The sequence below is a fragment of the Tursiops truncatus genome, chromosome 15, assembly GCF_011762595.2.
Source record: "Tursiops truncatus isolate mTurTru1 chromosome 15, mTurTru1.mat.Y, whole genome shotgun sequence".
NCBI lineage: Eukaryota > Metazoa > Chordata > Mammalia > Artiodactyla > Delphinidae > Tursiops > Tursiops truncatus.
The window spans coordinates 6,489,680-6,515,016 of NC_047048.1; the positions used below are offsets into that span (position 1 = coordinate 6,489,680).

Below are 25,337 nucleotides of genomic sequence, written 5' to 3' on the forward strand. Positions count from 1 at the left end.
AAAGGGATTTTAGCTGCTGCTTCAGTCAGCAGTGGACAGTGAGGAGGGGGTGAGCCTAGAAGCAGCTGGTAGCAGAGGAGGGAAATAGATGGTGGGTGGAGAGAGAGACAGGGACGAGGAGAAAGTGGCTTAGAGGAAAGTACCTTGTTGACTGAGGCTTCTGGACTTGCGGAGGGATGACAGTTCTCAAAGGGAGCCCATTTTTCAGTGTGAATTTCTCTTACTCCCCTTTTCTGTGTATGTGGATGGTTAGGTGGATTTTTTTTTTTTTTTTTTGCGGTACACGGGCCTCTCACTGTTGTGGCCTCTCCCGTTGCTGAGCACAGGCTCCGGACGCACAGCCTCAGCGGCCATGGCTCACGGGCCCAGCCGCTCCGTGGCATGTGGGATCTTCCCAGACCGGGGCACGAACCCGTGTCGCCTGCATCGGCAGGCGGACTCTCAACCACTGCGCCACCAGGGAAGCCCTAGGTGGACTTTTAAGAGGTGTGACTGCCTCGTGAAGTGCTCTAAAAAAGCTAAACTGCTTCAGTCTGATTTTGACAGTTACTTTATAACTAAGAGAATGATAAGACATAGCCAATGTAGGTGAAATGATGAGAATTAAACCCTCATGGGAGTTAAGTACTGTCATTCAAATTAGTAAGGATCTGGGACTAGAATGATTATAAGTGGACCAAACGTTCTCTTTTATTGCTTTTATATTCAGCTTTTGTGAGAATAAGGATTTTGTGAGTTTGCCACTAGCCTCTTCTTCCTTAATTATCCTTTTTATTTTCCTTTATCAACTTTGACCCTTCCACAGTCTTTCTTTCTTGTTTCTTTCTACCTGAGCATCACCCATCTCCTTTGCTGCTGTCTCAGTATGCTTGGTTTTGCCTAATTGCCCTCTATACCCGAAGTTCTCCTGGCAGAGAACACCATGTACTTCTCATACCATGATAGCTTCTGGCAGGGGGCTTGCATGAAAGTTTGGCATCGTAAACTAGATCTGATAATGACTTATTTGTATTAGTGTGATACTGTAACTTCATAGAGCAATATTTGGTTACCCCTTAGAATCCATCAGTGTCACCTGGTGATTCTATTTCTCATTTAACAGTTTCTTCTCAGGACAGGAAACAACTGACATGTCCTTATTCTACTTACTGTTTCAGATCGTAAGTCGAACACCCAGAATGAGGAATCAACAGATAAGCAGGAAAGTTCTGAAGAATTTCACGCAGAAGGATTCAGAAGGGATTCTATTCCCATGATTATTGCCAACAAATGTGAGGCCAGGTTAGAAAGGCAGTGGGTTAACCTGGAAAAGGGAAGAGGAACAAAAATTCCTCTCCAAGACAAAGGTCCCTCAAAAGGTAGAGAAGTAATGACTAAACCTGCCCCAGCAGAGAGACGTTACATATGTGCTGAGTGTGGGAAAGCCTTTAGTAATAGCTCAAATCTCACTAAGCACCGGAGAACACACACTGGGGAGAAACCATATGTGTGCACCAAATGTGGGAAAGCTTTCAGCCACAGCTCCAACCTGACCCTTCACTACAGAACACACTTGGTGGACCGGCCCTATGACTGTAAGTGTGGAAAAGCCTTCGGTCAGAGCTCGGACCTCCTTAAACATCAGCGAATGCACACTGAAGAGGCTCCTTACCAGTGTAAAGATTGCGGCAAAGCCTTCAGCGGGAAAGGCAGCCTCATTCGACACTATCGAATACACACTGGGGAGAAGCCGTATCAGTGTAACGAGTGTGGGAAGAGCTTTAGTCAGCACGCGGGTCTTAGTTCTCACCAGAGACTCCACACTGGAGAGAAGCCGTATAAATGTAAGGAGTGTGGGAAAGCCTTCAACCACAGCTCCAATTTTAATAAACACCATAGAATCCATACCGGGGAAAAGCCCTATTGGTGTAATAATTGTGGGAAAACCTTCTGTAGTAAGTCCAATCTTTCCAAACATCAGAGAGTCCACACTGCAGAGGGAGAAGGGCCTTAACTGTCAGGTATGCTCTCTTGATGGTTTTTGTTTTTTTAACTTCAGAACGTGAATGCTAGGGAGAAAGCCCAGTAATTGCAATGTAAACTCGGGGGTAGATTTCGTTTCACTCGACGTCGAGGGGACAGTGAGAGCTCAGGCGGGGACGCGGCGGGTTCCTCACCTTGCCCGCTGGCTGCAGCAGGGTCCCCTCACCGCACTTCAAGTCCCATAAACCATGTGGACATTGCCTTTTGTATAGTTAAAGTGCTGTGTATCTGGTATAATTAAGAAGGAAACATTAAAACTGTTTAACTGTTTTAACATATATTCAAGAATTATGATTTGTAAAGAAATGAGCCATGTTGAACACAGTTTAATCCGATTCAGAATAAACTTAAAACATCTTGTGATGCCTCAGGACTATTTTATTAAAAAATTGTATGTTAGTTATTCAACACTATTCTAGAGAGGAAACTTCCTACTGGTTTTGCTTTTGGAAAATTTGGATTTGGGGTAAATAGAACTTTCAGTGATTGTGAGTGTGTGTGTGAGGAAATTGCAGCAGGGTGTGCAGGGTAGCTGCAGCTTAGTCTTCATCGTGCTTTTCCTGCATACAGAACACGTTTTTCCAGCATTTGGGAACATTTTGTCAGCCTCATGCTTTTGGGGCATGTATACTCGTGTCTCTGCCGAAGTCTGTGAAAATCTGACTCCTTGAGAAGCTTCCTACTAAATTCCAGAAGCCAATAATACACAATATGATTACCTTAAATCCATCCTGTTTTTTTCCCTGTGACTGCAAACTCTTTGATTTAAGGTATGGCTTTTGGCCAGTTGGTCCTCCTGTTACCTGGAAACCCAACAACTTCACTCTTCGCTCCTATCATTTGCTTATCTTCATATTGTGAGTTTTTTCCACCTCTTATTAGTAGTCACTGAAATATCTCTTTGTCTGCTGCTGCAGCCCTAGTGGTCACGCAAACCTGACATGCCAGGATTGGGGACAGCAAGAAAGTGTCATGTCTAGTACCAGTTCTGATCGCTGGAAACTGCCTCGTATGCCATCCTGGGATCAGATTAAACTACAGGTAATGAGTCTGTGCAGCAGCCAAAATATTAGGGCGGTGGGGGGGGGTGGTCATTACTGAAAAAGAATCAATAGTGCTTGAAATCTGAAGGGTTCTTACTGTTCTGGTGGCCTGCCGACGATCTGGACGTCCCTGCCAGCTCCTTTGACTGGACGTTTCGTGTGAGCCATCCTGTTTGTATATTAACCGTCCCGGAGGCCGCAGAGAATTTAGTGATTAGGTAGCAGCTGGCTCTCTGTAGGGCCCCCTCCGAAACTGCTCCAGATGAAGGCTGAGCCTGCTGAGCCCTCGTCCTCCTCTGCTGAGAGTGGACTGGGCCCCCCATCTGTCCTGCCACTCACCTTCCTGACTCTGCAGTGGTAGTTTCTGATGGATGTTACTGTGACGCAAAGGTCCACATACTTCCTTTCAGCTCCCATTGGTCCATCTGCGAGCTGAAGTCTTCCTGTGGTCTCCTTGTCTCCAGGCTTTCAGCCTTATTCTTTGCAGACCCCTTGTCTAGACAAGTCACAGCCCGGGAGGCCACTTCTCCCTCCATGGAAAGTTGGTGCCAGATAGACTGCTCACAGCTCTGCCCACCAGATTCCTTCCCCTCACTCTGGCCTTTAGGGCCACTCCTGAACAAGGCCGTGTGAATCAGCACATTTTTGGTTCACACACCAAAATATTGAGCTGATCCCTCTGTGAAACACAAACCCTCCTTGTTCCTTCCACCAAGTCAAAGGGGAATGAATCCACAGGTGTGAGCAGAGGGAGGCAGCAGGTCAGCAAAGGTAGGAAACGTGAGGCCTGAGCCTCCTGCTTACACACCTTGGGACTTCTGGACCTGCTCAGGTCGCCTGAATGACTAAATCGTGTTGTTATAAATCACGGTATCGCAGTCTGTATGTATTGGGGAAGGCGGGGACGGATCTTGAGGAGAATGAGCATTATCTTGAGAGGCATCTGCCTCAGGTGAGATTTTTGCATGGTTTCCAGGCAAAAAGAGGCTCCTTTCCTGTATCAAGGGGGAAGGGAGGTGCTTTTGTTAGGCCAGAGGGCTTGGGAATTTAGGGTTCCAGGTGCTCAGGCACACCTACCCAAGTGTCACATACATCAGGATCCCAGTCTTTCCCGATCAGGGCCTGGAATTTTGGCATCAGTGACTTGGTGAGGCTTTTCATTTAGCCACCTTTGCAGTTCTGCCACCCTGACAGTTAAATCCTGCGCCTGGTTTTCAGGCCAGTCTGCTCTCAGTACACAAGGTGCGGTTCTCCTCCAACGCTGCCATGGAGGACTTCCGGCTGTCACAACAGGCCCTGAACTGGTAGTTGGCTGACCCAAGTCTATCATTTCCTTTCTTCAAAGCTTGAGAGAGAGAAACTCTGCAGCCCTTATAACTGCCACTCTCCCAGTAATGCTTGGGTTATATAGAACTATTGCATAAGCTGATGCTTTCCCTGGTGCCTGTGCCTCATCTCTTGCCAGAACTAGTAGGAACAGTAGCAGCTGCCATGGGGTAGAGCGCCAGGGGTTGCCACCGTTACCTTTATCACCAGGCTCCTTTTTTACCATCTGACCAGCAAGTGACGCGCTCCAGAATCCCATCCCGAGGGCTCCATTTCTAGGGCACTCCCACTACCAACTGTCATAGTTTGGAGTTCCTCTAAAACAGAGCCCAGGACCAGGGCATGGGGGCAGATAGGTTACTTAGGGAGATGACCAGAGGAAGCAAGGAGAGAGAGAGGAGGAATAAGCCAGTAAGAGACGCATTATTGAGCTGGTTCTTCTGTAGGCAGCCAGTGCTCAGGTCTGCTGGGGACCTTCAGAGACATGAGATCACAAATGGGGGAAGCTGGTATACCTGACCTCTGCTCAGTCCCAGTTCCGCCCTCCCATGGTTAGGAGACCAGTTCCTGCTTGGCTCCAAGAGAGTGGTTGAGGACCCCTGGTGGGCTGGGAAGGACACTGTCCCAGGGGGCTGCAAGGCTGGCTTGGTCTGAAGATGCTTGTGAGTGTTGCCCCATATGTCACACACGGACACACATTTAGACACACACAGATACACATGTACACTGGACCCCTGGCTAGGGCTGCCAGATTTAGCAAATAAAAGCACATTTAGATTCCAGGTAAACAGTATATTTGGAACATACTTCTTATGCTAAAAAAATTATTCAATGTTTATCTGAAATTCAGATGTAACTGGGCATCTTATCCAGCAATCCTACCCCCAGTATATGTGAACAGCGATGCTTCCACCTCTCTGTCTAACCTAATACAGATAACAAAAGCATAAAGAACCAAAGGAAATATAAGAGAAACTGGACATCATCAAAGTACTTCCAAGGACACCGTCAAGAAAGTGAAAGGACAACTCACAGAATGGTAGAACATTTTTGCAAATCATGTATATATGATAAGGCACTTTTATGTTGAATATATTTTACAACTGAGTAATAAAAGAGACAACCAAGGGCTTCCCTGGTGGCGCAGTGGTTGAGAGTCCGCCTGCCGATGCAGGGGACATGGGTTCGTGCCCCGGTCCGGGAAGATCCCACATACCGCGGAGCGGCTGGACCCGTGAGCCATGGCCGCTGAGCTTGCGCGTCCGAAGCCTGTGCTCCGCAACGGGAGAGGCCACAACAGTGAGAGGCCCGGGTACTGCAAAAAAAAAAAAAGACAACCAATTAAAAGATAGGCAAAGGATCTAAATAGACATTTCTCCACAAAAGATACAAAAACGGACAAGTACATGGAAAGGTGCTCAACATAGCTATGAGGGAAATGCAGATCAGAACCACAATGAGACCACACCATACCCACTAGGATGGCTATAATAAAAAAGATAATATCAAGTATTGAGGATGCAGAGAAATCAGAAGCTTATATGCTGCTGGTGAGAATGTAAAATGGGACAACCACTTTGGAAGGCAGCCTGGCATTTCCTCAAAAGTTTAAACAGAGTGTTTGAGAAATTGCTACCCTAGATATATACCCAAGAGAAATGAAAACATTTACACAAAAACTTGTATACAGGGCTTCCCTGGTGGCGTAGTGGTTGAGAGTCCGCCTGCCGATGCAGGGGACACAGGTTCGTGCCCCAGTCCGGGAAGATCCCACATGCTGCGGAGCAGCTAGGCCCGTGAGCCATGGCTGCTGAGCCTGCGCGTCTGGAGCCTGTGCTCTGCAACGGGAGAGGCCACAACAGTGAGAGGCCCGCGTACCGCAAAAAACAAACAAACAAAAAACTTGTATACAAATGTTCAAAGCAACATTATTCATAATAGCCAAAAAGAAGAAAAACCCCAAATGTTTCCATCAGTGGATGAAAGAAAAAACAAAATGTGGTATATGCATACAATGGAATATTATTTAGCCATAAAAAGGATGAAGTGCAGATTCACATTACAACATACATAGATGAAACTTGACGTCATTGTACTAAGCAAAAGAAGCTAAACACGAAAGGCCGCATATATAATTATGAGTCCAGTTATGTGAAATGTTCGCAGTAGGCAAATCCATGGAGACAGAAAGTAGACCGGCAGTTGTCTAGGGCTGGGGCAGCTAGGGGGAAGTGGGGAGTGACTGCTAAAGGGTATGGGGTTTCTTTTTAGGGGGATGAAATGTTCTCAAATTGTGACGGTTACACAACTCGATACTAAAAACCACTCGATATGGTGTATGGATTATTTATCAATAAAGTTTTTTAAAAACACACACAAACTCAAGCAAACAAATACAGAGCCTTTGCCGAAGGGCCAGCCTTGGTGAGGCAGTGGAGGATTCATGCTGAGGAGACCCATGGATGCCCACACAGGCTGCTGCTTAGTAGAAGATGCACTGGGGAGTCAGATGTGAAAAGACATGAAAAGATTCATGCCAGCAGTTACCCTTGCAGGTAATAACTAGGGAAATTTTCCATCAGTTTCAACTGGATTGAGGATCAAGACTTCTGTGTGAGGGCTTCCCTGGTGGCACAGTGGTTGAAGACCCGCCTGCCAATGCAGGGGACACGGGTTCGAGCCCTGGTCTGGGAGGATCCCACATGCCGCGGAGCAACTAAGCCCGTGCGCCGCAACTACCGAGCCTGTGCTCTAGAGCCCGTGAGCCACAGATACTGAAGCCCGTGTGCCTAGAGCCTGTACTCCACAACCACAGGAGCCACCGCAATGAGAGGCCCGCACACGGCAACGAAGAGGAGCCCCCGCTCAGCAGCGAGGACCCAGCACAGCCAAAAATAAATAAATTTATTTTAAAAAAGTGCTTCCCTGGTGGCGCAGTGGCTGAGAGTCCGCCTGCCGATGCAGGGGACTCAGGTTCGTGCCCCAGTCCGGGAGGATCCCACATGCCGCGGAGCGGCTGGGCCCGTGAGCCATGGCCGCTGAGCCTGCGCGTCTGGAGCCTGTGCTCCGCAGCAGGAGAGTCCACAACAGTGAGAGGCCTGCGTACCAGAAAAAAAAAAGAATTCTGTGTGAGAAAACCCCCTCCCAAATGATGATCTGACTTTCAGAATGCAACCCTTTCTAGATTTCAATGCCTCTCGCTGTTCCTGGGATGTGGCAAACACGGTCCTCTTCAAGAGCCCTTTGCAGCTGCTGTTCCTTCTGCTTGGAATGCTTTTCCCCTGATATGAACGTACTAGGATTTTAGCAACCAGGGAAAGGAGGGAAGGACACTGCAAACAGGGAACAGTACCAGCAAAGGCAGGGTGGAGAGAGTATGTGGCACACTCTTGAGAGAAGGTGCTGGTGGGTCCTGGGGTGGCTGGTGTGTGGAGAAGCCTTAATGGCAGATCGTGGAGTCAGTGACGGAAATCTGTGACAGGGCAGCGTGACAGTTCCTGGATAGGTGTGAGACATGAAGAAAATGGGGCGGGGCTACCCCCAGGGAATCGGGCAGCTGCTGGGGTTCGGTGTTTCCATGGTGTAATTAGAGCAGATAAGTATTACTAAGAAATTCTGTGTTTAATTTGGGGTACATGACAGGTAATGTTAGTAGCTTTAAAAGCAACCTTTTTGTCACTTGCTACTCTTTATGATTCTGATGGTGCATCAGCTTCTTCCTGCAGAAGAGACGACATAAACTTTCTTTTCACTGGAACTTTTCACCTGGCGTCCACACTGTGACAAGGCAGATGGGGGCAGGTGGGGGGAGGTGGCAGTGGTATTTCATGGTTCTGGACAGTCTTGTCTAGACGATGCCTGCCTGCCCCTGGCCTTAAGTATCGTGCCGCACAGAACAACACGCAGCACAGAAATTTCTGGGCATGAAGGTGGCGGTGACTGTAATGTCGAGATAGTCTGGGGCGGTATCCAGGGGAATATGCTGGAGTCTTGAGGGAAGGAGAGGTCACACCCTGGTGACTAAAAGAGGAAGGGTTGTCTGTATTTACCAACCCACGTTCTCAACTCAGCTTTAATGCCGTTTCCTCAATGAAGCCTTTCGTGACCACCATGTGCCTCACCCCTCCCCATGGGGAACACAAGCTAGCTTCTTTTGATTCCCCCGTTTCATTTGTAAAGAGAGAGTACCGTGGTGTAATTAAGAGCCCAAGCTCTGGAGCCAGACTGCCTGGGTTTGAACCCCTGCTCCACTGCACTGTGTGTCTAGGTTTTCTCATCTGTAAAAAGGGGGGTGTTGGGCTTCCCTGGTGGCGCAGTCGTTGAGAGTCCGCCTGCCGAAGCAGGGCACACGGGTTCGTGCCCCGGTCCGGGAGGATCCCACATGCCGTGGAGCAGCTGGGCCCATGAGCCATGGCCACTGAGCCTGCGCGTCCGGAGCCTGTGCTCCGCAACAGGAGAGGCCACAGCAGTGAGAGGCCTGTGTACCGCAAAAAAAAAAAAAAGGGGGGGGGATGTTAATAGGACTAATAGCACGTATGACTGTGTGACAATAATACTGACTGTACTGAAGACGGTCCATGCTGGCGTGTAGGTGAGCGGCCAGTAAAGGGCAGCTGTCATGATGGTCACCAGCCTCTCCTGGGGTCTCACTCTGGCTCTCATTAGGCTGGCGCCTCCTTAGTGCAGAGCAATGGGTGGTTCGCCTGTGTGCCCCCCATGGCACTCGCTGAGCTGCTGGCGAAGGGCTTCAAGGATCAGTGAGAGGAGGTCTGGGGAGACTGTGATGAGGGAGGGCAAGCCCGGGCTTTGGGCTCCGAAGCCTCTGAGTCTCACTGCACCATTTATTGCGCCTGGAGAACTCCTCTCCCTCCTCTCCTTCCTTTCTTCTTTCCTGAAGAAAAGGGAATAAAAATGGGGGCAATAATAGTACCTACCTTGCAGGATGGCTACAAGGATCAAATGAGTTACCAGCTAAAATGCTTAGAACAATGCCTGACACATAGTAAGTGCTCTGTGGCTGTTCCTTCTTACTACTTTTCTCTTTTTCTTGGTATATTTCTTTCTGATTATGAACGCCATACTTATTTATGGTAGAAAAGTGTGAAAACATAGGAAAACCCCCCACCATAGTGAGGGAGTCAGAGGTATGAGCAAACAAGTAAAAGATGGAGGAGGGGGGAGATGAGCACAATAATGAACACGTGTACAAGATGCAGAGGCAGCTCAAGGAAATGATGTACTCGGTGGGGGCGGAAGGTGCCGCCCCCCACGCCCTGGAAACACCCCACGGACAAGGTGAAGCTCACATACGAGGAGGTTTTCAAAGATGAATAGGAGTTTGTTAGGTGGACGAGGCAGGGAAGGGCATTAGCATGTGCAAAGGCACTGGGGCATTAAATAGCGTCTGCGCCGCCGTCACTGTAGTTGTGCATCGCTCCAGTATAGTGTGTATGGGAGGGCAGGAGGGTGGGTGCTGGGGTGAGAGGGGTGCTAGGATGGGGGACGGGGAAGTAGGCAGGGCCAGGAAGTGAAAAGCCCTGTGTCATGATGAAGAATTTGGACTTCAACCTGGGGGCTGAGAAGGGGCCCCTGGAAGGCTTGGACAGGCTGTCAGCCAGTTAGCATTTAGGAGCGATGACTCACTCTTAGCAGGACAAATGGTTGGAGGGGACTTTGGGAGCGAAGAGACCTACTGTAAGGCTGGTGCCAAAGTCTGGGAACAAGTCAGAGACGGCCTAGGCCAATGCAGAAGTCCCAGGAATGGGCCAGGCAGGATAGGGAGAGACGTGGAGGGTGAGGAGTTGGTGGGCAGCAGCGCAGCCAGAACAAGGCCCGCGTTTGGGGATTGGCTGACTGGGAAGTTGACGCTCTCAGCAACCAGAGGAGGGGATACACAAGGGAAACTGTGCTGTGGATGAAGGGACTAAGAGTCCTCTGTCATTCCTGAGAAACCACTCTGGCGACCATGTTTATCTGCGTATGCAGAAAATGGTCCATGGGAATTTGGACTCATTTAAAAACTCTTCAGTTCTTCATTATTGATATATTTTAAATAATGTACCTGGGGATGTGTGTGTATGTGTAGCTGATTCACTTTGTTGTAAGGCAGAAATTAGCACACCATTGTAAAGCAATTACACTCCAATAAAGATGTTAAAAAGAAATAAAGACAAGGTTGTAAAAAAATAAACTAAAAAAAAAATAATGTACCTGACTGGGCTTTCTTTTTATTTTTTGAAGTGGAAAAACAGCTTAAGCTCTATAAACAATTTATGAAAATGAAAAAAAAAAGGAAATGTCTTTGGGGAGCTTTTAAAAACAATCTTTTAATTAAAAAGGAACGGTTTGTTAAGATGTTCTTCTCCACCACCACCCCGTGGCTCACGTTCCTGTCAGCTGCAGGGTTCAGGTAAAACCAGGCTTTTCCTCTACTTGGAAACTTAACATCCTCTCTCAAAATTATTTCAGTTGGAGCTCGGACAGGCGTGACTTGGGGTGGGCGGGGGCATCAGGAATGAAATTGCTTTTGCCAGGACTGATAATATCCTTCGGAATCACTCCACAGGTGAAAAGGCAAAGCTAACCGTGGAAAGCAGAAGCTTACAGGGAGACAGCATGCAGCACAACCTAATTTCCAGCAGTGAGAAAGCTCAAGAGTGGAATCACCTGCTTTTGCCTGGGGTAACAACAAGCCTCCCATCCCTAAAGACACCACAGAGACCCGAGAGCCGCCCGCCAGGATACTACCGTTTAGTGTCTGCGCTGAGCGGAGGTTGAAGGCCGCCTTGAAACAGGCCCTCTTAGACTCTGATTTTCACTGGCTGGAGGTAAGGAACTGGAGCGGGACGTGGGAACACCGTGCGTGAACAACCTCACAGGCAGGATGTAGGGTGTGTTCGGGGCCTTGTTATCATCTTGCTATATGATGTGACAGAGATTCTTTGCTTGACCAAACCTTACTCAGGCTCCCGAACATTTTCTTAGGCCCCTCTGTGCACTTCCTTGCAAAATCCAGTTCTAGCAAGAACCCTGCTAAGTCAGTTTAGCAAGAGTTCTGCATCCTTCACGTCTGGTCCCCCTCAGTCAGTATCTAGTCAGTTACCTCATCCTGCACCATCACCCCAGGGTGATGTCTGACCACCCTGGCCTTTCTTCAGCAAGAATCCTGCTAAGTCAGTTTAGCCAAAACCCTTCTTACCCCTAAAGCTTCCCCTTAGAAGTTTTCTATCCACTGACCTCTGCCCTACTCCTTAGCTATAAATTCCCATGTGGCCATTGCTGTATTCAGAACTGAGCCCAGTTCTACACTGAGGCCTCTTTTCCCCCATTATAATAGTTCTGAATAAAAATCTTTTACCGCCCTACTACCCACCTCTGTTTTCTCAAACATCTGGTTTTCAGATGTGTGAAGAGCAGTAGAGGAGAAGGCTGTACAGATATGTAGACACCAGCTCAAGGAAAGCCTGGACTATATGGCTAAGGAGTTTGAATTTTATCCTTTAAGGAGGGAGAAGACATTGAAACTTTTTGGTAAAGGAGTGACAAGATGGTTGTAGAGCTTAGGGGAGATTAACCGGAGAAAAAATAAAGGTATTAATCCATTAGGAGATTATTTATGTGATCCAGAGGAAAAGTCATAAAGACCCAAACTCTAGGGTTCGCAACAAAGGAAACAAAGAGGAGGAACTAGTAAGGAGATGGTAGAATTGTAACTGACAGGACAAGGCAATTTGCCTGGATGACGTTTGCTCTTCACACCGGCCTCCTGACCTCACATCCAAGGCGTCTGGGCCATGCCCTAGGCAAGTTCAATTGTTTTCTCTTCTGTAAGATGGGGTTAATACTAACACCTGCCTCACACACAGGCTGTTGTGAGGATTAAATGATTTAATATATGAACACCACTTGGGAAAGGGCCAGGAAGAGTGTATGCCACGTCTCCACTATTATTACCTTCACTGGAAACCCCACCGCCTCCATGACTCAACTCTGAAACCTTCCCCTCTGACAACAATCTGTCTTTCCACGTCTTGCTTACTGACCCTGCCCAGGACTTGACACTGGTCAGATGTAGGAGGATGAGCATAATTAAAGAAAACTCAGAAGTTTAGACCCTGAGAGGTTTACAGAAAATTTGGGGCAGCATATGGGGGAAAAATCATATTTGGTTTGAAGCAAATAATTTGCAACTTTAAGAGGCCCAAGTGTAAATGCCCCGCAGTCCACTAGAGACCTGAGACTGGAGCTGGAGAGCGATCAGTACCCCATGTGCAGAGTTAAAATTTAATTGAAGGTTAACAGTCGAAGCCATGGGAATAAATGGGTTCCAAGGATAATGGCATAGGAAGAGACCACCGATACAGTGACTGAACATTAAGGAATGCTCAATTAGGGACTGAGAAGAGGAATCATTAAGAGAAAAAGGAATGAACAATCAGGAGAATCAGGTGAATCGGATGTTGTAGCTGTTTCAAAGATATTTTTTAAAAAACATATTTTTCACACAATGGCCCTGCTCAGTCTCAGGGACCCCGAGATGCTCTGAGGAGTGTCACAAAGTCTTCTAGGGGCAGGGGTAGGGGTCGGGGTTGGGGGTGGTCAGAAGGCTGAGCCCTGCTGTGCAGTGACTGTACATCACCCAGCAGTTCTACCTGTTCAGGGGTCTTTCCCAGAGCTTCACAGTTGAACCTGCACATGAGCAGCCAGGCTCAGGCCCACCCCAAACTGTCCTGCCTGGAACCTCCTCTCCTTTACACACGGGTCTTATAAGGCCTAGCTCAGGTTTCTCTCTTAGAAATTTCCTCCATTTTCTTACTATTTCTTCCTTCTCAGTGTAAATGTTTAGGCTCTACCCTCAGCAATTATACTTTATAGGTCTGACTTGGGGCTCAGACACCTGCATAACTAACAAGCAGCCTCGTGACCCTGCTATGATACTTCATGGTCTACACTTGGTCAATCTCAAGTCTGTGGCGGGTGTCAAAGAAGAGCCAAAAATGATGAGTTTCACGGTAGTTTTAAGAAATTAAAAACATATTAGTCACAATATATGATCCAAAATTTTTCAGAGGTCAGAATTCCAGACATTTCCTCGTCTTTTCCATCAGACTTTCATCTCAGCCTTCTCCATGACTGTAGCCTTCTACCAAGAGCGAAACCAAGAAATCTCAATATGCCTATTGGGTTTTTTTTTTTTTTGGGGGGGGGGCGATTTTTGGCCAAGCCATGCCGCTTGTGGGATCTTAGCTCCCCGACCAGGGATGGAACCCAGGGCCCTGGCAATAAGAGCACCGAGTCCCAACCACTGGGCCACTAGGGAATTCCCTCAATATGCCTACTGTTACCCAACATCCAAGTATGCTCTTGTCAAGAACCCCATACTCAGAAACACCTTTCTAGTTTTGGTTGCTGGTGTTAAGTATCGTGCAACACAGAATGCCATGCAGCACATGAAATCCTAAAGGTGGGTACGAATGTGTAAGCGGCTGTGTAAATGAGATAGTCTGTGGCAGTGTGTAGAGAAAAGGAGAGTCAAGGGAGAGAGGTCACAGGTTTGAGACTAGAAGACAAATAGCTGTCTGTAAAGATTCCATTTACAGTCACTAATGTTTCTTGTTTAAACCGAAATAAATTTGGCCCCTGCACAAAAACACACTCCATCTGTCCTTCTGAAAAACTATTCTGTTTAATAGTGCATTTGATTTATGCTACAGGATGAGCAGGATTTGGAAAATATAATGAAAGGTCATCCCTTCCGCTGGGAAAACTCGGAGAGCTCCATCCTAAGCCAGCAAGGAGCCCTGATGCCAGGCTCAGACCCGAGCTTCCTCCTCTGGGCTGTGCTCTCTGCATTCACACTTGGCTGTTGAAGTCAGAGGTGGGGTCGGGAGAGGTCGGGCTGCTGGGGCCAGATGTCAGAGGTCATCGGTATAAGAGGGCAGGGCAAGCTGGCTGAGCGAGATCCTAAAAGTGTCCTTAGTTGTCAGGGGTTTAGATTAAATCACTTTCCATCACAGGAGTGGCAGGAGGAAAAGGGAGAGGAGAGGGGAAGGAACGAGACAGAGGCCAGTGCTAAATGCTTTTGATCCTTTCCCTCATGTTAGACTCACTGTCACAAAAGGGAAGAGTGAGTTCTCCACCCATATCGTCAGACTGCTCTTGGAAACTTGGTCTTGCTGCTCTAAGAGCCCTGAAGGATATACAGTCACTATAGAAAACCTCTCTTGGAATCTTCCCCCATGCCCAACAAAATAACAAATCCCTCAGCACCAGATTCCCATAATTAATGAAGTCAAAATAGCACATTCCTTATCCAAATTTAAAGCTGGATTAGAAGCAGTGGCTTTGAAATACAGCCTCCATTTCCCCTTTCTAGCAAAAACATGACCAAGAACATTCTTTCCACTTTCTTCTGTGCTGTCTACGCTGATTCCAATTAGAGGAATCCTTGGAATTTTATTCCTATTGTGCTTCCATCCCCACCTTGGAAATGGTGTGAGAAAATGGTCTAGTGCAAACTCCCTTCCCAAATGGAAGGAGACTGGTCCCAGAGCTTCCCTCTACTCCCAGCACTTAATCTGCTGCTTGCACCCTAATTTTTCAAGGCTGGTGTCATTCCTGGGAAAACTGACTAGGTTGCTAACCACTGTGCCAGGATGATTTGCCCAATATGCCCCATTCTCTAAGGCGAAAGGATGGAGTCGGAAGGGACACGTCCCAAATTGTTCATACTTATATAGTAAGGCAGGAGCTCTTGAAACTTATCGAGGAAGTGAGGAAAACAGGCATGTGGCTCTCTTTCACGTAGACTCTCTGATATTTAATTCAGCAGTAACTCGGAGAGAACTTTTGCTCACTCCCATTACATTCAAAGGCTTCTCTCCAGTGTGAATTCTCTGGTGGCGAACAAGAGCTGAGCTGTACCTAAAGGCTTTCCCACACTCACTACATTCATAGGGATTCTCCCCTGTGTGGATTCTTTGATGCTGAATAAGGCCTGAGCTATAGGTAAACTTCCCTCCACATTCCATACATTCATAGGGCTTCTCTCCAGTGTGGATCCTCTGGTGCTGATAGAGGTGTGAGCTCTGGCTGAAGGCCTTCCCACACTCGTTACATTCATAGGGCTTCTCTCCAGTGTGGATTCTCTGGTGATGAATAAGGGTGGAGCTCCTGCTGAAGGCCTTCCCACACTCGTTACAAGCATAGGGTTTCTCTCCAGTGTGGATTCTCTGGTGGTGAGTGAGGGTGGAGCTCCAGCTAAAGGTTTTCCCACACTCATTACATTCATAGGGTTTCTCTCCAGTGTGGATCCTCCGGTGGAGAATAAGAGCAGAGCTGCAACTGAAGGTCTTCCCACAGTCGTTACATTCATAAGGTTTCTCCCCAGTGTGGATCCTCTGATGCTGAATAAGATGTGAGCTCTGGCTGAAGGCCTTCCCACACTCACTACATTCATAGGGTTTCTCCCCGGTGTGGATTCTCTGATGCTGAATAAGGTCTGAAGTTCGATTAAAGCTCTTGCTACATTCATCACACTTATGGGGTCTGTCCCCCACAGGAAGTCTCTGCTGGGAAATAAGGTTGGAACTCACAGTGAAGCTGTTCCCCAGATCGCTGTATTTCTCACTTCTCCCTCCCACGGGGGTTCGCTTTTCCTCAACTGTCACTTGACCAAAATCCTGTATCTTCCTATTCAGTCTCTCTCCAGAGGAGCTCCCCAGCTGCCTCTTCAGACTGACTTCTTGTTCATAGGCTTCTTCAAACTTAAGACCCTGAGAAATATCCTTTTGGAATCTTCCCAATAGCACCCCGTGTGATCCTGTATCTTCAGAAATTTCTGGATCATGTTCAGTTCTGGTCTCACCATCTGGCACAATGCAAAACACAAATGTCACTTGTTCTTTGTGGGAAGAAGAATCAAAACCAGAGACAGTATAATCACATAATGTTCACAGGCTAAAAGCACATGACTCTTATCTGTGTGCAAAGAGGCCTACCCAGGCTGTACGTAGCTAAGGCAGAATAAGAGAACCGGGCCAAGGAAACAGGGAAGGAGAAAGGCAGGAAGGAAAATCGAGAAAAGAGGTGGAGGTGGAAGTGTAGAGAAAGTTGGATCAGGCAGAGGCAGGGAACCAAAAACAGAAGAGACAGGACATACGGTTTAATGAAGTGACAAAGTCCTAGAGGTCAGAGACTGAAGATAACCTGGGAGATGGTGACTGCAGAACAGTTAGAGGATGAAGTGGGGAGCAGGTACAAGAAACTAACCACAGACGGTGTGAAGAAAAGTGGGAAGGTGATGAATACAAAGCGACAAGGGTGAAGCCCTGTAGCCCCAGGAGAAAAGGACACTCGGGTCTGTAGTCGTGGCACCTATATGCCAAGTCCATGGAAACAGGCCTGAGACAGAGGTCAGTCCATCTCTGGGCCCCAGGCCTAGAAAGCTGTGCTACGATGTGAGGCTATGTCAACAGTTTCCAGGTTTGCCTTCGCTATTTTCACTGCTCTGGGGTTTCGAAGGGAACTTCAGGCACAGAGGACAAGGGTAAAGGGTCCAGACTGTTAGCATTTTTAGTCTGTCAACATTGTAAGAGTGAAGGCAGGGCAGTGAGTGTTAGGGACAGAAAGAGCTGTTATCTCCCTCACCTGAACAGGTACCTCTCAGGACCTCTCTGCTCAGTGCCCTTCAAACCCAGGACCCTCGGCTCTTCCTCTCACTGCAGCCCAGAGATCATGTCAAAATTCAGAAATGGGAATCCTGCTCACAGGGAAAGACATGGGACAAGGTTTATCCTGTTCATACCAAATGGCCCCAGAGCTCAATCCCAGACCCAGGATCTGCAGGGGACAGAGAGGAAATGCGTGGGGAGTTCTCAAATGGGAGTCAGGAAGACCCCCTGGTCTTGCCCAGGAGAATGTCCTCACTGAAAGCAGGCGAGGGTAAAGGAATGAAGAGTCCACAGACAACAGGTTAAGAAGCTAACTGCTCCCTAACGCAAGTTGAAATTTCTACAAGAGCAGCAGTTACACTAGGTCCATCCACAAATCAACAGATCCCTAAAGGAAGTCCGACAGAGAAGGGGAGGAGCTAGACAGAGTTCCAGAATGTTCACTTGGGCACTGAGCAGTACCTCACATGTTTAGGGATCCCAATATGTAATCTTTTGGGAAAATCTCTGGGTTATATGTTAATGTTAAGTCCTAAGAATAACATGGAAAAAAGTGCCAGATTAAAAAGAAGTATAGAATGAAAAGGCCAGGGCTCAAGTCCTGCCAGTCACTAGCAATATGACCGTATGCAAAGCATAAGATCTCTGAGCTCTCTTTCCTCGCCTATAAATGAGGCTAATTCCAGCGACCTCAACAGCTGCATCACTGTGAGGATTAAATGAGAGAGTATCTATGAACACTCTTTATGAACTGCAAATTACTGTACAAATGGGAGTTGCTACTATTGTTAGAATTTTCTGAGACTCAGTCAGTCCTTAGCTAATGATTTTCAGTGACTCAACTATTACTAGCAAACAAGGAGGCAGAGAAATGCCAAGGGAGTTTTACTGAGGAAGCATCACTCCTTACCCAGGGAGAACACGTTCCCGTAATTCTCCAGCATCACATCCCTATAGAGGTCCCTCTGAGCAGGCTCCAAACGCTTCCACTCCTTCCGGATGAAATACACAGCCACGTCCTCAAAGGTCACCAACTCCTGAAACAACATGTTCTCCCGTGCAATTTCAGGCTGCAGGATGGGACTGGCAGAGCCAAAAGCTAATCGGGATGGGGCTGAATAACGCATATTGGGAAGTGGGAGAGGAGGTCAGAGTGGAGGAGAAGAGAAGAGAGTCTGAGATAAAGCGAAGTTCCACTGTGTAGCAGGAAACGCCCACAGTCCTGACAGAGGGAATTGTAGGTTCAGGGCACTGAATGGGATGTTGCTACACAAAAAACTTCTGCAAAATGGGAAGGGAAAGAAGGATAAAGAAAAGCACAGCGTACCTGGGCCTTGGCTTTTAGCAGTGCAGCTGCCAACATCTCATCCCCCAGACTGTCCTTGTCGGAAAATGCAGGAACTTTTGAGGAAGGAAGAGCTGAGGACAATTAAAGGGTCCATGAGTCAGTCGATCTGCACTCGAGCCTCTCGACCTACAGAGAACTCACAGGTCCTGGGACAACCAAGGACCCACCCCCTCTTACATTTCTAAGTTCACTCCTTCTGCAGCTACAGGAGGTGCTTACACTTACGGCCAGCACGCTCAGCATGGGCCTTCCTGCCTGAGGAAAGACGCCCAAAGCCCTGGTGACCCAGGCTCTCTGGTCTGCCCCAGGTCCTTTTCTTTCTTTCCAGTCACTCTACTCTCCATGACATCTGCCCAGAACTACTGTTAGTGATTCGTGTATTCTCGTCCATCCTCCCAAGCCTGGCCAGAACACAGCTATCCTGTTCATGTCCCTTCCATCATTCTCCACATCTCAAACTCCTGGACAAAATTCTTGACCAGAGGAAAACGGGCTTCATCTCAGCCCTGACTGAAGACACAATGCCCACAACTGTTCTCTTTTTCTCTATCCCCAGATCAAATCTACACACTACAAATGTTTCCTGTTATCTGTGCTTGATCGTACATCTTTTCCTGTAATTCTTTTTTTTTTATTATTTATTTTGGCTCCGCCAGGTCTTTGTTGCGGCATGCGGGATCTTTAGTTGTGGCATGCGGACTTCTTAGCTGTGGCATGCGGACTCTAGTTCCCTGACCAAGGATCGACCCGGGCCCCCTGCATTGGGAGCATGGAGTCTTATCCACTGCGCCACCAAGGAAGTTCCAAGCTATACTTAACTAATGGCTTCATTCCGCCTTTCCCCACTAGGCGGGGAGCTAGTGAAAGGCAAGGACTATGTCCTATCCAGTCTGGATTCCAGAAGTTAGCCCAGCACTTGGTGAATGAGGGATTTCAACAGGTGATTGCTGAATGGCTGAATAAAAAGACGAGGGAACCCTGATTCCTTACCACTCTCAAGCAGGGCCTGAGGTTCCTGAGATACTCGATCAGCCTGAGTTTCCATGGGTCGGGCTTGAAGCTCGGATCTCTATTTGCAGAGTCAGCAAGAAGCAGGTTTTGAATGAGAATGAGGAAGCACTGTAGAAGGAAAAGTTCAAGGTTCAAAGATAATTATATATATATATACATATTTTAAATTTTATTTAGTTTTGGCTGCATTGGGTCTTCGTTGCTGCGCGTGGGCTTTCTCTGGTTGTGGCAAGCGGGGCTACTCTTTGTTGATGTGTGCGGGCTTCTCATTGAGGTGGCTTCTCTTATTGTGGAGCACGGGCTCTAGATGTGCGGGCTTAAGTAGTTGCAGCACACGGGCTCAGTAGTTGCAGCACGTGGGCTCAGTAGTTGTGGCTCAGTGGGCTCTAGAGCACAGGCTCAGTAGTTGTGGTCCACGGGCTTAGTTGCTCTGCAGCATGTGGGATCTTCCTGGACCAGGGCTCGAACCCATGTCTCCTGCATTGGCAGGCGGATTCCTAACCACTGCGCCACCAAGCAAGTCCCAAAGATAATTTTTAAAAACCCTCTTGAATACAGACAGGGGAACTAGCATTTCAGTTAGTACCAGAACAGCAAAGAGGAAATGTAGCAACTGGCATTAGTCTTTTAGGTCAAAGGCCAAAGTTCCTGGGCCACATCCCACTTTAGGCTCCCCCCCAACACTGAGTGATATTTCTCACAACAAAAAATGGGGAACATGGGTGCCAAATGATGCCATTAGCAGAATGAAATATGAAGCAACTACACAAATGAAAAATATTAAAGTGAAAAAGTGTTACACACAGACTGCAAAATGTAAGTTATCATATCAACTTTTAAGAATACTTGGAATAATGGATAATGCTAATGTATACAGATTTTTTATTTTATTTTTGGCTGCACTGGGTCTTTGTTGCTGCACGCGGGCTTTTCTCTAGTTGAGCGCACAGGGGCTACTCTTCATTGCGGTGTACGGGCTTCTCATTGCGGCGGCTTCTCTTATTGCAGAGCATGGGCTGTAGGCGCACGGGCTTCAGTAGTTGTGGTGCGCGGGCTCAGCAGTTGTGGCTCGCAGACCCTAGAGCGCAGGCTCAGTAGTTGTGGCGCACGGGCTTAGTTGCTCCACAGCATGTGGGATCTTCCCGGACCAGGGCTCGAACCCGTGTCCCCTGAATTGGCAGGCGGGTTCTTAACCACTGCGCCACCAGGGAAGCCCTATACAGATTTTTTTTAAAAACGCTCATAAATGTTAGAATTAGTAGAAGAAAAAGAAATTTACTGTGGTAAGTTTCTAGCTGTTATATTAAATGTAGATGCTATCCTTAGAGGAAGAGGGGCCATGAAAAAGCACCCAAATAAGAGAGACCATGGGGGAGTTTCCATAAGTTCTGTCTTAATTTAAAAACCCTGAGGAAACAATACCTGTCCCACAGAACCAGGGCAAATAGCTCAGATCTATTAAATTAAGATAAATTCAGGAACTCCCTGGCAATCTAGTGGTTAGGATTCGACGGTTTCACTGCTGTGGCCTGGGTTCAATCCTTGGTCAGGGAACTGATACCCCACAAGCTGTGTGGTGCGGCCAAAAAAACAAACGAACAAAAAAGATAAGTTTTCTGCTTCCAGTCTCAGTCAAAGGTGGGATGTTATTGAAGGATTTAGTCCCTTTTTGTGGTCCTTGTGTCGTCTCATCACAGGGGTGGGTGTATATATTCGCCAGGTTCTGAGAGACTAGTCCCAGTTGCTGTGTTTCCTCTCCCCAAGAAGGTAGCAGCCAACCTTCTTTTTTATCTCCCTTCTCTCATAAGAGATTTCCTTGGATCAGAATGTAAGTCCCTGAAGCAAGAACCAATGCTTTTTAAAAAGCATAAGATTATTTATTACTCCATTTTTGTCCCTACTAAGGTCCCCACTCCCCAGTTGCTGTTCTCCGTGGCTCCAGGGAATAAGATGTAACATTAGTACCTAGACTAAGGTTTGGATCTCAAGTACAAGTTTGTTTTTCACAACTGAACGCTGTGGCAAGAATCAACAGATGGAGAATGGGTGCCGCAGCTGCTAGCACATCTTTACACTGAGGCAAGAACAGGGAAAACCCCTGGATTTTGTCTGCCTCCCTCTTTGTTCATTTGCTCGTGTAACAAACATTTGGTGAGTGCCAATTAACAGTGCAAAGCACTACTGGAAGGAGTTAGAAAATCAGCAATGCAAAAGGTATTTGCTTCATCATTACAGACTATTGTATTCACATTAAGGCATAAAAAGGGGAGGGGCCCTAAGTCACCCAGAGTTCAGAGAACTCTAGTCTTTGGGCAGCAAGGGGATGTAGAAGGCCCATCACCAGTGCCATTACACAGTGAAAAGCAATGAATCAGGCATAAGCCAGACCCACTGACAATCAAGGTGACACACCCTCTTGCCACCATCGCCCTCTTGGCTGGGGCCCTTCAACTCTTTCTCAGAGCCAGCCATCTTTTTCTGTCAACGAACTTTACAATCTCCAGGATTGGTTATAAGCAGGCACCCCCAACAAATCCGCTCGCAGTCTAAACTCTCCTTTAGAAAAGAAGGGAAAGTAAGAGGCTCTGACTCCGGAGAAGAAAGCAACACTCCCTCCTCCCAGCTGGGTTAACCAAAGCTGGAACTCAAACGGATATTGTTGAGAACAAGTCCCCGGTGTCTGGATCAGTAAACAATGTTTCTCATAGAAAGAAAAACCTCCATTGTGCCCCAGAGCTTCAGGTCCTGGCAGGGCCCTTCCCCTGCTCCACTGCCAACCCCACTCTCTGGAGTGCGCCTGGGGACTGGGAAAGATGACCTGGCAGTGAGAACAAGTCATGGAAAGCTTTACCTCCTGGATTCTTTCCTTCCTTCTCTGGAGTTGGTCTCTAAACGGCCAGAGTAGCAGTTACTGGGAACTTGGCAGCCTCTGTTCAAGTTCTTGGGAATTCTGACTTTAGTTGATGCCAATGCTGTAGGACTAAGGAAAAAAAAAAAGGCATTTTAAATGTTTATGTAAACTTCACTTCTAATCTAGATATTTAGAGATAAGAGGAAAAGAGAGGGGACATACGCTAATAAATACTGATTAAGACCACAACTGGTATTTGTGTTGAACCCTTAGAGCTGAAACAGAAGTCAAGGTTCTCCAGGTCAACCTCCCACCCAGGGCAAGAAACACCTTCTCAAGTTCCTAAGGTTCTGGCAGCTAACTTGCTAGACACTCTCAGCTGCTTCAGCAGGGAGTCTGTCCCATTGCTGCACAGCTTAGCCATTAGAGAGGTCTTCGGATGGTAAACTAAAAACCTGCCCCTTGGACCTTCACCTCTCAGAGGCTTAGTGCCCTATGGACCTTCAATGATAGAATCTTCTCCTTCCACAAAATTCTCCACCAAACACCTGAAACCAAATGATGCCCACTCCACAAACTTCTCTTCTTGGGGGTAAATACCTTCAGTTCCTCTAATTATCCCACAGACTTCAGGTTCAGCATCCTGCTTATCCTCTCCTGGAGTTTACACATGCCCTTCAGAATGGAAACACCGGTCGGTGTTCAGTCCCACTTGAAAAGCGAATCAAATCAGGGATCTATTACAACTGGAAATGGGACACAGTTGTACCACTCTACGAAAAAGACTCGATTTACTGGGCGCCAAGGGGATTATTTCTGGAATCTGAAGAGTTTTAACTGCGCACACTTCGTTGAACTCATTCTCTGGTCCTCAGACCCAGCCCAGTAAAAAATCGACCCTCTCTCGTGCCGCGGGCGCGGATAACTGTTAACTGTGTTAACATCAAATGAAAGCGTCTCGAGGAAAGACCAAGTTAGGGTCGTTGTCATCAGCTGTTTTAAAGAGAGGAACGCCTATCCAGCCGTACCAGAACTTTAAAGTACTCGAGTTGGGCGCTGTCACAGAACCATAACCGCAGCCCCTTTCCTCCCGCGACGCAGGGCCCGCTGGGGGGCGGGGTCCCTGGGGAAGCGGAGTCAGGACCAGAGCCTCCCGGCACCCTGCTCCGGGAGGGCCTGGGGACCCCGCGGGCCGCAGCGGCACGGACACCACCCCTTCCCCGGCGACCACTGCCTCCGTCCCACCGCGAGCCCCGGGGGCGGCCGGACTCACCCTGGGGGCAGGGACGGGAGATTTGGGGGGCCGGACACCGACCAGGCCCCGTCGGACCCTGTCACAGACCCACACACCGGGGACAGAACAAAGAACGGAAGTTCCCTCCGTTTCGCTTCCGGGTCGGTCCTATTCACCACCACCGCCACCACCTCCCCCGGTCCCCCAACATCCACTTGTTCCTTCTAGGAAAATGGAAGGTCTTCGCCTCTCGGTGGTTTGCTGATTGGGCGCAGGGCCCCAGCACCGACGCGCCACTCCAGGCCTGCCGCACCGCCAGCTGCGTCTCCTGCTGGCCAGGCCGGGTGGGGCGCCGCGCACCTGGTCCTCAGGGCGCATGCTTGGCCGGGGCGCGGAAGGCGGGGCGCAGGGGGCTGAGTGGGACCTGGCTGCGCTCCCACGTGGTCTTCCGCGGGGCCGCCGAAGGCCGAGCCTTGCTCACCGTGTCCGAGGGATCTGAGTCCCAAGACGACACGCAGCAAACAGGAGGACGCTGGAAGGATTCAATATAGAACATTCACCCTTACTTGAAGTTTCCAAATAAACCAAGTTTATGCTTCCAAACAAACCAAGTTTTGTGTTTGTTTCATGTAAAAATGCCTCCTTTAAATTACTAAAATCTGAAGAAAACATTCCGGCCCATCAGAGAGTTCACATGAGCACAAAACCTGTACAAGGCAAGCAAGTAGAAAAGACTTGGGGAAGTTACCGATGTAGATCCATCCAGATCGTAGAAAACTGGTGAAGCCCCATCACTGTGAAGAAGGTGTGAAACACGTGAAATGCTTGGGGGAATGAGGAGCGAGGCTACGTGGCTCGCTCAGTTTCACTCACTTTTATGCCCTCACAGGAGGAATCCTGGTAGTGAGAGAATCAAGTCTTTCAGATGATATACAAAATGAACTCTTGTGATCTCCTGATTTCCCTTATGGTCCTGCCTCGCAGTTGATCTCAATTTTTACTGCCTCCAATATTTATAGTGCACCCATTCAGCTCTGCAACGTAACAGACCTTACTCTCCTGGGACTTCACTCTAAGGACAGTAATCTAATCAATTCCAAGAAAATACGGTAAGTGCTAAGAAAAGGTGATGAAGAGCAGGACCCTGTCCAGAGGTGAGAAGACTTTCCAGCAGTGATACAGGCTGGTGAGGGGAAGAGAGAGTGTTATCTGCACAGGCAGCAGCCAGGGCAAAGTTCCCGAGGTATGAGAACAATTCACAGGTAACAAAACTTGAGGGTGGCCTGAGAGGTGCAGGTGTATGACCCATCTCCAGTCCTTCCAGACCCCAGTGAGAATCTGAGCACATACTTGGAATAGCCAAGCCATTCAGTAGTCTCAGTTCCCCCCCTCACAAAGGCATTTTTTTCTTTTCCTCTTCTCAATACCTTATTCTTCCACTCCTCTCTCCAGGACAAGAACAGAGATGTAGGAGGAGGCAGTGGCAAGGAGAGGAGGGAAGGGTGGAGCAGAGTGATGCTCCTCAAAGTGGGATTGTATGTTTTGTAAACGTTCACCTAATGACAGTCTTCAGGAAACAGCTCTTAGATTCCCAGCACCGTCAATCCGATCAACTCTATTACTCTGGGGCCTAGAAGTCAGTTTGCAGCCGCCTGGTTTAATTCCCAGCAAGTTCTCAAAAGCCCTGCTATTAATGCTTTTCTTGAGTCTGTGGACCTAGAAGTGCCATGAGTCACGGAGGGGATACCCAAGGCAGTCCATCAAGGTGGGGAAGAAAACACTTAAACTTCCATATAGCTTTAATCTAAAAGCAAGGAAAGAAAATAGAGTA

At 48.0% G+C, this 25,337-nt stretch overlaps 2 protein-coding genes across 9 annotated transcripts in view; one reads left to right on the forward strand and one right to left on the reverse strand.

Annotated features, from left to right (window-relative positions):
* Positions 1–2,382, forward strand: part of ZKSCAN1 (zinc finger with KRAB and SCAN domains 1) — a 38,293-nt gene extending 35,911 nt beyond the window's left edge. For 4 of the 5 annotated variants that reach the window (XM_004318864.4, XM_019930620.3, XM_019930622.3 and 1 more), the window contains one exon: positions 1,158–2,382. In XM_004318864.4, the coding sequence (XP_004318912.1) occupies positions 1,158–1,993 (836 nt within the window). In that variant the 3' untranslated portion in view covers positions 1,994–2,382. The remainder of the gene's footprint in view (positions 1–1,157) is intronic. The other variant, XM_073791908.1, reaches the window with a different exon arrangement.
* Positions 2,383–14,054: 11,672 nt separating this feature from the next.
* Positions 14,055–23,845, reverse strand: ZNF3 (zinc finger protein 3). Of its 4 annotated transcripts, none has more exons than XM_033839161.2 (7): positions 23,546–23,845; positions 22,873–22,947; positions 22,273–22,401; positions 19,401–19,529; positions 18,390–18,481; positions 17,973–18,099; positions 14,055–16,260 (listed from the first exon to the last, which is right to left on the reverse strand). In XM_033839161.2, exons 4-7 carry the CDS (start codon positions 19,453–19,455, stop codon positions 15,191–15,193), a joined length of 1,344 nt encoding a protein of 447 aa, XP_033695052.1. In that variant the 5' UTR covers positions 19,456–19,529; positions 22,273–22,401; positions 22,873–22,947; positions 23,546–23,845; the 3' UTR covers positions 14,055–15,190. The 4 variants fall into 4 exon arrangements, with proteins under 4 accessions (XP_033695052.1, XP_033695050.1, XP_033695049.1 ...); XM_033839159.2 differs by having other exon boundaries at positions 22,873–22,983; XM_033839158.2 differs by having other exon boundaries at positions 22,873–23,018.
* Between the last annotated feature and the right edge of the window lie 1,492 nt (positions 23,846–25,337).